The sequence below is a fragment of the Artemia franciscana genome, chromosome 14, assembly GCF_032884065.1.
Source record: "Artemia franciscana chromosome 14, ASM3288406v1, whole genome shotgun sequence".
NCBI classification, from domain to species: Eukaryota; Metazoa; Arthropoda; class Branchiopoda; order Anostraca; family Artemiidae; genus Artemia; species Artemia franciscana.
This window is the reverse complement of record NC_088876.1, coordinates 25132700-25146623: the sequence shown is the minus strand read 5'-3', so window position 1 is coordinate 25146623 and position 13924 is coordinate 25132700. Positions and strand designations below refer to the sequence as shown.

General features: G+C 36.3%; 1 protein-coding gene across 1 annotated transcript in view; it reads right to left on the bottom strand.

The window, feature by feature from the left end:
- Positions 1 to 13924, bottom strand: part of LOC136035493 (rab GTPase-activating protein 1-like) — a 285782-nt gene that overhangs the window by 78693 nt on the left and 193165 nt on the right. The window contains exon 14 of the mRNA XM_065717324.1: positions 202 to 344. Within this exon, the coding sequence (XP_065573396.1) occupies positions 202 to 344 (143 nt within the window). The remainder of the gene's footprint in view (positions 1 to 201; positions 345 to 13924) is intronic.

Here is a 13924-nt window from a genome sequence, read left to right as displayed (position 1 = left end):
CTAAACCTTTTTGTTTATAGCCCTAGACTGCAATTATTTTTTTTAGATTCAAATATAGATATTAATATATAGATATTGATAGAGATACTAAATATAGATGATGGCTTCATAAGTTTGATTCCACTAAGGTATTTTACATTGTGAACGGTAATCGAATGAATTGGGAACATCCTAAGTAAAAGCTGGGAATAAAAAACGTACCTCGCCCAGTTCAGCTCTGAGTTTTAACTTGACATTGATTAATTCATGTGCGAGACTGTCATTTTCATGTTCCAGCCGCAAAACTGATTTTTGTAACTTTGCTTTTTCTTTCTCTAACTTTGTCAAAGGATCTTCAGAAAGAGCTGCAAAAAAGGTAAAACATGTAAAATTTTATTCACGAACATAAAATTGTATGACTGGAATTAAACTAATTCTCCTAATACACAAAAGATATCCGCATCAGGATAAACCACCTATTCCAAGAAACCCAAAATCAGGACGATGTGGGCAAAATGTAGTATCCGTTTTTTTCAGTTTTAGATCAGGACGCTTCGTATCGAAACAGTTTTCGGAGAAACTTCAAAAAGGGCTCATTTGATTGGAAATTGGAAGGGTCAGTGACCTAGTTGATAAGTCAAAAGTGATTGGAGGAAAACTAACCCCCCCTGCCACGCCCACAATTTCCCCTAACATATCCAGTCAAAATTTTAAGATGGCCATTTTGTTCAAAGTAGTTGAAAGGTCTGGAAAGTATGTCATTGAGGATGAAAACCACCCACAGCCCTCAGGGTAAGGGTTGTAAGTTATTTTTTGGGGCATATATGGTTTATATAGAGAGGGTGATCGCATAAAATTTGAAGGGGGCTCTTTGGATTGGTAATCAGAAGTTCTAGTGCCCTTTATAAGATTCAGAGTGATCGGAAGGTGGCTACAAAACACCACACCCCCACCCAACACCTCGTATTTTTCCGAAATGTATCTGATAGAATTCTGAGAAACTTCGAAAAAGGCTCATTCGATTGGAAATTGAATTGGCTATTGCCCTTTTTAATCGTAGTAAATTATCGGTAGGCAAATAACCACCCTTCCACGCCCACCATTTTTCCAAACACATCCAATAAAAATTTTGAGAAAACAATTTTTTTCACCGTAGTTGAAAAGTCTGGAAACTATGTCTTCGAGGATGACAGCCCCCCACACCCCACGGCCAAGGTTTTTCTAGAAAGGGTGGTCGTATAAAATTCGGTGGTGTGGAATACCATTGGATTGGTAATCAAAATTGCTAGTTCCCTTTATTAGATTCAGAGTGCTTGGAGAGTGGATACCTTCCATCACACCTCGTATTTTCCTGAAATGTATCTGATAGAAATTTTGATATGGCCATTTGTATTGAAACTTCCAAAAAGGCTGATTCGATTAGAAATTGAAAGGGCCTTTTTTAATATCCGAAAGAGATTGGAGGGCAGAAAGCCACCCCCTCCCCAACCACCGATCAATTCTCAAATCACATCGAATCGAAATTTTGAGATAGCTATTTAGTTCAGTGTAGTTGAAATGTCTGGAAATTATTTGTTTGAGGATGACAACAACAGCCCCCCCCCAACCACAGCCCTCAGCCCAAGGGTTGTAAGTTATGCTCCAAGGACGAATAAATTTTTTTTTTAGAAATAGTGGTTGCATAAACTCCGGAGGGTGCTCATTGAACTTGAAATAAGACGTTATAATTCCCTTTTTAAGAATCAAAGTGATCGGGGGGTGGATGACCCCCCCCCCTTCCACACCTCAGATTTTCCTGAAATGCATTTGATAGAAATTTTGAGATGACCATTTGTTATCATAGAAATCTCAAAAAGGACTCATTCGATTAGAAATCGAAAGGACTAGTGGCCTTTAAATAATATTCGAAAGTCATTGGAGGACAACTAACCCCCGTCCCACGTCCACCATTTCCCCAAACACATAGTAGGGCTGCAGGGCTGATAACCCTCATGCCTTTTCAAAACCAGAACATAATTTGCGTTTTATTGAAAAAAACAAACAAACAAACAAATAAACAAGAAACAAATAACCGCAGATTGTCAGTTGACATATAGTGGAGTTTGACATATAGTGGAGTAATTGACATATAGTGATATTTATTCCTTAAAGCTTTGACATTTTTTTTTATTTTCTAAGTAAAAAAAAGTGAAAACATTTAAAATGTATTTTGTTTAGTTTTAGTTGATATTTGTAGGTTGGAGGAACTTTTTTTTTACAATTTTTAATCAAAATAAAACCTAAAATCATTCCAAAAAGATTCTATCTACGCTCTGTACAACCTGGATACACTTACAATCTTTTTATTTGTTTAAATTGAAAGAGAAGATGTAGTAACACAAGTAGCCCTACAAGTTTCAACTTGAAACCCTTAGTCATTCTCGATATATTGTTGAGATGTCTTATTGGCAACCATAAACACAATGCCTTTCGATTTAGTTTAAAGCAACAAGTTTTAAAGCATACTGGACCAATTGCATAATTTTGGGGGTCAACATGCCCAATATTCCTTAGCACATAGTCTCTATACCGTTTTACTACGCGGAACAAAATGGCTCTCTCATAATTTTGACTAAATACTTTTTGAAAATGAATGGGCTTAGGAGTAAGGCTGTTTACCCTCCAATGTTTTTTTTTTTACTGTTAAAAAGGTAATATACCTTTTAATTTTGAATCAAATTACCTCCTTTACAAGTTTCAATGATATTTCTAGCAATTATAGAGTGGTGCTACCTCTGATTTTGCTTATATGCTCTTTTACAAACCTGCATGTATATATTTTTTTTTTTTATATATAATTCAAACTCCTTCTAAACGTTCCCTAAAATATTCACTTTTATACCCTTAGTGGCAGTAGTAGTGATAGAAGAAATAGTAATAATAGTAATGGTAGTATGAGTAGAAGCAGTAGCATTAGGATGCAAACATTTTCTTTTGGTTAGTTCAACATCCCTCACAACAAGCCTTGTTATTTTGAACTTCACACACCAAACTGTTCCTAAGATATTGCTGTTACATCCAATTGAAAACCTGCATACAAACGACACGTCTTGATTCAGTTCACCTTCCCCTCTTCAAATTTCAGGAAAATTTCACCCTCATACCCGTATGCATAGTCGTAATAGTAGTTCCAGCAGTAGTATTGACATTACTAGTAAAAGTATTGAATAGCGGTAGTACTACTAGCATGAGTGGTATTAGCATATTTTGTTTGATCAGAAGAACATCCCTCTCATTCAGTCCTCGAAGTTTCAACTTAATACAATTAGCTATTGATATGACATTGCTGGTAAGTCCTTTTGATAACCTTTATTTTCATATACTTCTTAAAATTTTTATCACAATCCTACTAACCTTATCAGTAGTTGCAATAGAAGTAGTAGTAGTAGTAGCGGTAACAGTGGTATTCACAGTACAGCGCACTTATTGCCTTTGGTGAGACAATCTTCCCTTTTAAGCATTCTCTAAAAGTTCCAACCTAATACCCAAATCAATTCATAAGATACGATATTTTGACAGTGTACATGCACAGAGCGTCTTTTGATTAGTTATTACTTTCCCATCAATATTGTAAATGGTGTAGTGTGGTAGTAGTAATGGTGGTAGTTGCAGCAGTATAGGTATCATGCAAATATTGCCTTCTGAATTTTCCAAATTAATATATTCAGTTATTCCTGCTTTACACCCTTTTGACAATCCGTATACACATAACGTGTTTTGATTTAGTTCATCATTCCCCTTAATATTCTTTGAAAGACTCACCTGAATACCCTTCGTCTTCTTGGAAAGTAAAGTTCAAACATGAGTACCTTTCTCAGTAACATATACTATGCGTTAACAATAAACGAATTGCCTAGCTTACAGCCCTTGTCCTGAGGACTGTGGGGAGGTTGATATCCCCAAAGACATAATTACTGGATCTTTCAACAAGGCTGATCGATCTCTCAAAATTTCGATCGTATATGTTTAGGAGAATGATAGGCAAAGGCGGGGGGGCTGATTACCCTACATTCATTTTTTATTCTTAAAAAGAGCACTAAAGCTTCCGACTTCCAATCAAATGAGCTACATCCAATTCTGAGTTTATACGACCACCTGTTCCATAAAAACCTTAAATGTCCCGGGGCCTGACTTACAACTCTTGCCCATGGGCTCTGGGGGATTTTGTCCACCCTAAAGACATTGTTATTTCGAGATGATTTTTGGATTATTGGTAACTAAATGGCTATCTCACAAATTTTACCTGAACACGTTTCGGGAAAATAGGACGTCAGGGAGGGGCTGGGGGGCTAGTTGTTATCCATCATATTGGAATCTTAAAAGAAAATTAGAACTATACATTTCCAATCAAATTAGCCTCTTCTAAATTCACCCGACCAACACCTTCAAAAACAACTTATATGCCCCTGGGGCATAACTTGCAACCCTTACCCTAAGACTCTGGGGGATTCTGTCAACCACAGAGGCCTTATTATATGATTTTCAGAATATTTTTGAACAAATAAATCATCTAAAAATTTTATCGGAAGCGTTTGAGGAAAATACGAGGTGAGGGGAGGGGGAAAGGCTATCCTCCGTTCACTTTGGCTCATAAAAAACACACTAAATCATCTGGTTTCCGGAATCTAATCTCGGAACGTTTTTGAATTGACGCAGGTTTTGAATTTGACTCAACATACATGAATAATTAAAAAGAAATTTGCATATCAATTTTATTTTTTTTAAACTAATAATAACCGTATGATAAACTAAGTTTTATTTTTGTTTCAGTTGTTTGAGAATGACTCCTGAAACACAATGGATATTCAATTAAAATAATGTTACAATAGAAACTTTAACGCAAGATTGAGCTACTGAGGAGAGGCAATCCACCTGATATTCGTAATAGTTTCTTTTCATTTATAAATTCTTTTATAAAGTTTCTTTTCGTTATAAATTCTAGTGGTGCTTCTGTACTTTCAGCTGGAAAAAACTTGTTTTTTATTTAAACGCTGATCGTTTTTTAAATGATATCGGGAACTCCAGCTCCCCCTCCACGGAAGATTCCCTTTCCGCTGGAGAAATTGAAAGATTCTTACCGTAACTTAAATTAGCGATATTTGCGGAACTAATTTTGTAAGGCATAATAACAAAACAGCCAAAGAGGTCGAAATATTTATATAAAAATGAGAGTCGCAAGTTGAGCGATTCTTACATGGCTGAAATGAATGAAAGAAAAGATCTTTAAAAGATATGATAATTTATGTTTGTTTTAAGTTTTAATGTTATTCTTTACTTTCAGTTGGAAAAAAAACTGTTTTTTTTTTTATATTTTAATAACAACCACAAGCCGAAGACATCGAATATCTTTGGTTTATCATCACATAAAAATCATAGTTAAGAAGCTGCTTAAGATGAAATTAAATGCTAAGATTGGTCGGAAAATAACACAAACAAATTATTGCTTATACCGGCCATTATTTTACAGAATTCAAACTTTAACGTAAAGAGGAAGGTATTGACGAAGGGACTAAGTTCCTCATATATGTAATGCGAAGGGTTTCGCCCCTCGTCAACACCTCGCTCTATACGCTAAAGTTCAAGACCCCCTGAATCACAAAGGTCGTTTAAGGCAGGACGGACTCTCAAGGAATCCCTCAAAAGACTAGATCCAGCTGAAATCGGAGCGTGTGAGAATGTATAAATCAAAACAGTTCGTGGTAACGAACTGTAGTAAGGAGCGACCCGGCTCAGTAGTAACCGGAACTGTAAAAATGGACTTTTTATACCAATAGATACATCAAGAGAATCGGATTGTTATATTAATTTTAAATATAGAAGTTTCATCAAATCTAGTCTTACTCATCAAAAGTTACGAGCCTGAGAAAATTTGCCTTGTTTTGGAAAGTATCCTTGCCTTGTTTTGGAAAGTATAGGAGGAAACATCCCCTAAAAGTCATAGGATCACACCATCGCATTCATCGTATCAGAGAACCCTACTTTAAAAGTTTTAAGCTCCTATCTACAAAAATGTGGAACTTCGTATTTTTCACGCATGCGTGAAATCACGGATGCGTGTTTATTTGTGTGTTTATTTTTTGTTGTTGTTTTTTCAGGGGTGATCCTATCGACCAAGTGGTCCTAGAATGTCGCGAGAGGGCACATTCTGACGGAAACTAAAAGTTCTAGTACCCTTTTTAAGTTACCAAAAAATTGGAGGAAACTTAGGCCCCCTCCAACACTCATTTTTTCCCAAAGTCAACAGATCAAAATTCTGAGATAAGCATTTTATTCAGCATAGTCGAAAAACATAATAACTGAGTCTTTGTGGATGACGTACTCCCCCACAGTCCTCGGGGGAGGGGTTGCAAGTTACAAACTTTGACCAGCGTTTACATACAGCAGTGGTTATTTGGAAGTGTACAGACCTTTTCAGGGAGATTTTTTGGTTGGGGGGTTAAGGGGAGGGGCCTACGTGGGAGAATATTTCCTTGGAGGAATTTGTCATGGGAGAAGAGAAATTCCATGAAGGGGGCACAGGGTTTTCTAGCATTATTTAAAAAAAAAACAATGAAAAAATAAATATGAAAAAGTTTTCTCCACTGAAAGTAAGGACCAGCATTAAAACTTAAAAGGAACAGAGATTATTACGCATATGGGGGGTTCATCTCTTCCTAAATACCTCGCTCTTTACGCTGAAGTATTTTTAGTAATTTCAACTACTTATTGTACAGCTTTTCTGAATCAGGGGTCAATCTTAAACAATTGGGACAAAATTAAAGCTTTAGTGTAAAGAGCGACGTATTAACGAGGGGACAAACCCCCTCATATACATAATAAAAAGATACGAATATAGAAGTTCGTTACGTAAGTTAATTTGTAAGGTACATATATTTTCTACTAATAAAAACGTTCTTTAAAAACTAAAAATCCTTGTTGCCTTTTTAAGTAACCAAACCATTGAAGGGCAACTAGGCCTCCTCCCCCACCCTTTTTCAAACTTTAGGGTATTTGCTAACCAATTACAATTGGTTCCCAATTTTTAATTAGCTACCAATTACAATTGGTAGTTTTACATTTTTTAAGATAAGAGCTTGAAACCCTACAAAAAAGTTCTATCATACGCTGAATCTGATGGTGTGATTTTCGTTAAGATTATATGGCTTTTAGGGGGTGTTTTCCCTTTTTATAAAGTAAGGCGAATTATCTCAGTCTCGTAATTTTTGATGGGTAAGACTATACGTAACTTTAAAGATTATACAAAAATTGTAATTAATAATAAATTATATTATAATTAATAATAATTTAAAATTTACAATTAAAAAATTGAAATTATAATTTATTCTTAATGGGTAAGATTATACGCAACTCAAAGACAAAGACGTCGTTTTGTATTACGCTTGGATTACTTGAATTTATTTTTGCTCATTCTTGGCTTAATGGAGCTTTTTACTTTTCTTTGAAAAACTCATTTTGTGGAAAAGGTTTTTTAAATTAATCAAACAGTTCGTGGTAACGAACTGTAGTAAGGAGCGACCCGGCTCAATAGTAACCAAAACTCTAAAAAAATGAAATTTTGATACCAATACCTACATCAAAAGAATCGCATTTTAATGCTGATTTTAAATATATAAGTTTCATCAAGTTTAGTCTTACCCATCAAAAGTTACGAGCCTGAGAAAATTTGCGTTATTTTAGAAAATAGGGGGAAATGCCCCTTAGAAGTCATAGAATCTTAACGAAAATCACACCATCAGTTTTTTACTGTTTTAAAAAGAAGAATTGAGAGACAGAGTCAAACTTTAGCGTAAAGAGCGGGGCGTTGATGAGGAAGCAGTCTCTTTCATATACGAAGTAATTTCTGTTTGTTTTAAGTTTTAATGTCGCTTCTTACTTTCAGTTAAAAAAACTTGTTTTTTTATTTAATACAAATAAAGATTGACATAGAAGACGGAATTCAGTAAGGCTTAGCTATAGTAAAAATCAACTTCAGGAATCAACGACACAAGACAGCAGGTGTTGCATTGATCTCTGTAGATAATGAATCTGTAGATAATTGAAGATGAAGGGGCCTAGAGTAGAACTTTGTTGAATTCCCTTAAAAAGTTCAATGGACTTAGAGAGTTTTTGCCTATGTCTTCCAGTGATTATTTCCCATTCCAAAACAAGACGGATTTGCCTGTTGGAGTACCAATCATGTAAAACTATGACAATGCAGGGATTTACTTCTGAATCTAAGAGACACCAAAGTGCTGCCGAGTGCGATAGAGTCTAAGGCAGCAGAAATGACGACGCTCCAGACAAACCATGGCTTTTTTGCCAAATATGTAAATGTTATTAGTCTCCTTAGTGGACTATGTATGTGTTGCATAACCAATTGATATCCTGTATCCTATCCATCTCTGTAAGATATTTCATCCTATTCATTGAGTCCCCTCTCTAAACCACTCACTGTTGTTTACAGTCTAAGACTGATGAAAAATAGACCTCATATCAAATAAGAGGACTCTTGACATATAAGTCTAAGGCAGTACTACAACTATAAGTACTTTTCCAGAACGGTCAACATGAATGAATGAATTTCTACATCAGTTTAAATAGATTCCAATTGGTGGTAAGAAATTCAGTAGAAGTTACTAAATTACTGACTCATAATTTTTCTTAAGTACTCAAAGCTGATTCTAGCAAATCAGAAATCAAAGTGTTCATGCAATTAAGCCCTATGAATAAATCTGGAGTTGTTCGCTGTAGTAGTAGCAGTAGCTTTTATCGCAGCGATAGTTACAAATCGCTTTGAATTATCAAAAAAGGTGACGTTTTAGTTCTTTCAGGCTCTTGTATAATGTGTGCTTAAAAACCTCACAGAGAAGCATTTTTACGCGTCGGAATGTTTCCAGAATAAAATAATTGTGAAACAGATATGAAAGAATACGGAAAGATATCTGATATCTTTTAAAACACAGAAACAATATTATATTATACAAGCTAAAAAAAAAAAAAAATACAGCTTGCTCAAGTCAGCTTCTAGCCGTTCAGAAATAAAATCTTTTGGCCCCTTGTGAAGCCGCAGTTTTTGTGATTTTTTTTTTCAGTTTTACGCATCTGGGTCATTGCGCCGATGACTTAAGGATGCGACATTTAAGTTCATTGAAAAAAAAAAAAATCGGTTTCAATTTTGGAGGATTTGTAGCCTAACCAAAGATAATTTTTGAACATTATTGTCCATTTAGCACAGCGAGTTGCGCATGTATGTTTCAGTACGAAGAGAAAAAAAGTTTTCGGGCTAATTTCCGTCCTTAATACCCACTCCCCTACTACAAACAATGTTGGGTCCCTTTGCCAAGGAGGAAAGTTCCATACAGTTTCATGTCGGTCGGACAGCGAAAACCAAACGTGCCAGCATTTTTAATTTTTTTTTTTTTTTTTTTTTTTTTTTTTTTTTTTTTTTTTTTTTTTGTGAACAGTGGGCAATTTGTATAATTTATGCTCTTCCCTTGGGGGTTCTTCGAGCGGAGTAGACTTATCGCTGCAGCAATAATTATATTTGTAAAGAATGTTAAACAGGGAATATAATGGTACTATTCTTAGAATGGTGTTTCAAACAGTTCGTGGCAACGAACTGTAAGTAAGGAATGATCCGCCTCAATAGTAACCGAAACTCTAAAAACGGAATATTGATATCAATAGATATATCAAAAGAATCGGATTTTTATGCTGATTTCTAATATATAAGTTTCATTAAGTATAGTCTTACCTGAGAAAAATTTCCCTTGTTTTTGAAAAAAGAGGGAAACACTCCCCTAAAATTCATAGAATCTTAATGAAAATTACATAATCAGATTTAGCGTATCAGAGAATCCTATTATAGATGTTTCAAGCTTCTATCTGCAAAATGTGGATTTTTTTTATTTTTTTGCCAGAAAGATCACGGATGCGTGTTTATTTGTTTTTTTGTTATTGTTTTTTTCCCAGAGATGGTCGTTTCGACCCTGTGCTCCTATAGCATCGTGAGAGGGCTCACTATAACGTGAATTAAAAGTTCTAGTGCCTTTCCTCAGTGACCAAAAAGATTGGAGAGCGACTAGGCCCCCTCCCCGCAGCTTTTTCCCAATTAAATCGTCCGATTAAGATTTTAAGATAGCCATTTTGTTTATCCTTGTTTAAAAGCCCAATAACTGTGCCTATGAATATAACATAGCCCCAACAGCCCCAGGGAATATCTCTTTTATTTAGGGTGGGAAGACGAATTTTCATCAGGGATTTCTTTCATGGGGGAGAAAAGTTTCTAGGAGGTGAGCTTGTCACAGGAAATCATACACTGGGGGAATTTACCAGAATTTCTACACAAATTCTTTTAATTTCTAGCTTTTCCTATTCCGTCTAAATTTTGCGAGTGGAGTTGTTAAATGTAGTTGCCTGAGTAAATTTTCACCGGGATTGAATTGTCTAGAGGATATATCCGCGGGGAGGCTATTTCTCCGTGGAGGTGGGGACAGATTTTCTGGGATTATTTAAAAAAGATCAAAAATTAAAAGAACAAAACAAGTTTTTAACCGAAAGTAAGGAGCAATATTAGAACTTAAAAGGAATAAAGATTACTACGGATGTGAAGGGGGTTGCCTCCTCCTCAATAACTCACTCTTTACGCTAAAGTTTGAATCGTGTCCCAGTTCCTTAAGAACGACTTCTGAAACACTATGTTCGTTTAATTGGAAAAGAAGCTTTTTCGGGAGTACTAAAAACAAGAGCTAAGAGCTCATATGGCACTTGTGATGAGGTCGGAAGAGCCAAGATCCAAGAGCTCATGAAGTATGAGCTCTAGCGAAATTCTAAGAATCAATAGATTGCTTTAGAAGGAAAATCAGAGGCTTAATGCCGGTCGGGATTTAAAATAAGAGCTCTGAGACACAAGTCCTTCTAAATATCAAAATTCATTAAGATCAGATCACCCACTCGTAAGTTAAAACTACCTCAATTTTTCTAATTTTTCCTCACCCTTCAGCCCCCCAGATGATCGAATCGGGGAAAACGACTTTATCAAGTCAATTTGTGCAGCTCCCTGACAGGCCTACCAATTTTCATCGTCCTAGCACGTCCAGAAGCACCAAACTCGCCAAAGCACTGAACCCCACCACCTAACTCCATCAAAGAGAGCGGATCCAGTACGGTTACGTCAATTACACATCTATGACATTTATAAGCGTTTTCCAAGATTGTTGGTTTCCCCCTCCGACTCCCCCTAATGTCAAAAGATCTGGTCGGTATTTGAAATAAGAGCTCTGAGACATGAGTTCCATCTAAATATCAAATTTCATTAAGATCCGGTCACCCGTACTTAAGCTAAAAATACCTCAATTTTTCTGATTTTTCCAAATTAACAACCCCCAGCTCCCTCAAAGAGGATCCGTACCAATTATGTCAATCTCGTATCTATAATTTGTGTTTATTCTTCCCATCAAGTTTCATCCCGATCTCTCCACTCTAAGGGTTTTCCAAGATTTCTGGTTTCCAAGATTTCTGTTTCCCCACTCCAACTCTCTATGTCCCCGGATCCGATTCGAACAGAAGATGAAGCATCTGAAACATAAGATTCTTCTATTTATCAAGTTTCATTAAGATACGATCACCCATTCGTAAGATACCTCGATTTTCAAGTTTTCGAAGAAACCCGGTATCCTCCTCCAACTCCCTTCAATGTCATCAGATCTGGTCAAGATTTAAAAAGAGAGTTCTAAAGCACAAGATCCTTCTAGATATCAAATTTCATTAAGATCTGGTCACCCGTTCGTAAGTTAAAAATACCTCATTTTTTCAAATTTTTCCGAATTACTACCCCCCCCCTCCCAACTCCACCAAAGAGAGCGAATCCGGTCCGGTTATGTCAGTCAACTATCTTGGACCTGTGCCTATTCTTTCAACCAAGTTTCAACCTGATCTCTCCACTTTAAACGTTTTCCAAGATTTCCACCCCCCCCCCCCCCTAATGGCATTGGATCCGGTCGGGATTTAAAATAAGAGATCTGAGTTTCGAGGTCATTCTAAATATGAAATTTCATTACGATCCTGAATTTCATCCCGATCCCTCAACTCTAAGCGTTTTTCGAGATTTTAGGTTCCCTCCCTCAATTCCCCCCAATATCACCGGATCCAGTTGGAATTTAAAATAAGAGCTCTGAGACACGATATTCTTCCAAACTTCAAATTTCATTAATATCCGATCACTCCTTTGTAAGTTATAAATTTTTATAACATTTTTTTTTAATTTTCAGAATTAACCCCTCCCCCCAAACTCCCCCGAACAGAGTAGATCCGTTCTGGTTATATCAATCTCGTATCTAGGACTTCTGCTTATTTTCCCACCAAGTTTCATCCCGACCACTGCATTCTCAGCGTTTTCTAAAATTTTAGGTTCCCCCCCAACTCCCCCCAATGTCACCAGATCTGGTCGGGATTTAAAATAAGAGCTCTGAGATACGATATCCTTCCAAACATCAAATTTCCCATCACCTGTTTGTAAGTTAAAAATACTCAATTTTTTCTATTTTTTTCTGAATTAACCGAACTCCACTCCCCCCCCCCCAGATGATCTAATCGCGAAAACGACTACATCTAATTTAATATGGTCCGGTCCCTGATACGCCTGCGAAATTTCATCGTCCTAGCTTACCTGGAGGTGCCTAAAGTAGCAAAACCGGGACCGACTGACAGACCGACAGAATTTGCGATCGCTATATGTCACTTGGTTAATACCAAGTGCAATAAAAACTTTAGCCCAAAGAGCGATGTGTTGGGGATGAGGCAAACTGTTCATATATGTAATAATTTCTGTTTGTTTTAAGTTTTAATGTTGCTTCATACTTTCAGTTGAAAAAATTGTTTTCTTATTTAATCTTTCATACGAGGAATCTTAGTGCATAGTTACAAAACCTTTATCTGATAACAAAAGAGGTACCCGGTGCTATAAAAGGTAAAAGGGATGGGTTAGTTACCGCTTCAATTATCATCAGACCTTGCAGAGAGCATCAATGACTGTGCCACCAAAACTCCAGGCACCCCACTAATAATGCGTCCAAAGAGAGGAATAAAGAATGTATTTACAACTTTAAAGAACAATGAGGGAATTTGTCTTTTACCAGTCCTAGCTCAAAAAAAAAGAAATAAACTTCAGAAAGGAAATATTTAACACAAATAGAAAATGCAGGAACAATTTTAAATACAAGCGTAAATATGACATCAAGCGACTTTTGAAACATGATAGAAGCTATACTGGCATAATAGGGGGCAATTGTAAGGGATATTAGATTAATCAGGAGTCGATGTTTGTACAAGCGAAGATCCAATTGGAAGACCCAAATAACAAATACGTCTGACGTCTGACTCGGAAAAGGATCATCATTAAAATTCAACTCTTGCGACTTACCTCCTACTGAATTACCCCAGTGAAATTACCGCCTCTTCCATAATCCCCTTCCCAGTCCCCTTAATATTCTCATAAATCGTCTTTTGACTAGAATTAGAGACCCCTGAGGGTTGAACGCATTGAGATGAGTAGGAGGGGTTTCAAAATGCATAGATAAACGTGTTTTGCTGCTCTGTTTAGATGAAGGCTAAAGTGAAGCTGAATGTAATCTTTAGAAAACTCTAAGAATGAGTGAAAAGACTCAAGCAAATATTGCGACGTAATTGCACGTGTCACGCCAATTGCTCGAAGAAATAAATCTTACTTGACCACTTTCTAAGAGTTATTTTTCCAATACAATTACACCGTTGTTTACGGCCTAACATTAAAGGTATCGTAGGAAAGAAACTTCCTAGGCAACTAAGGGAAAATTGGATAGTAATTTCCTAGCTATAAAAAATTCGAGTGCCCAAGGAATTTTATCTTGAAAATAACACAAGCTTATGCCTTCATGACAAGAAATAAAAG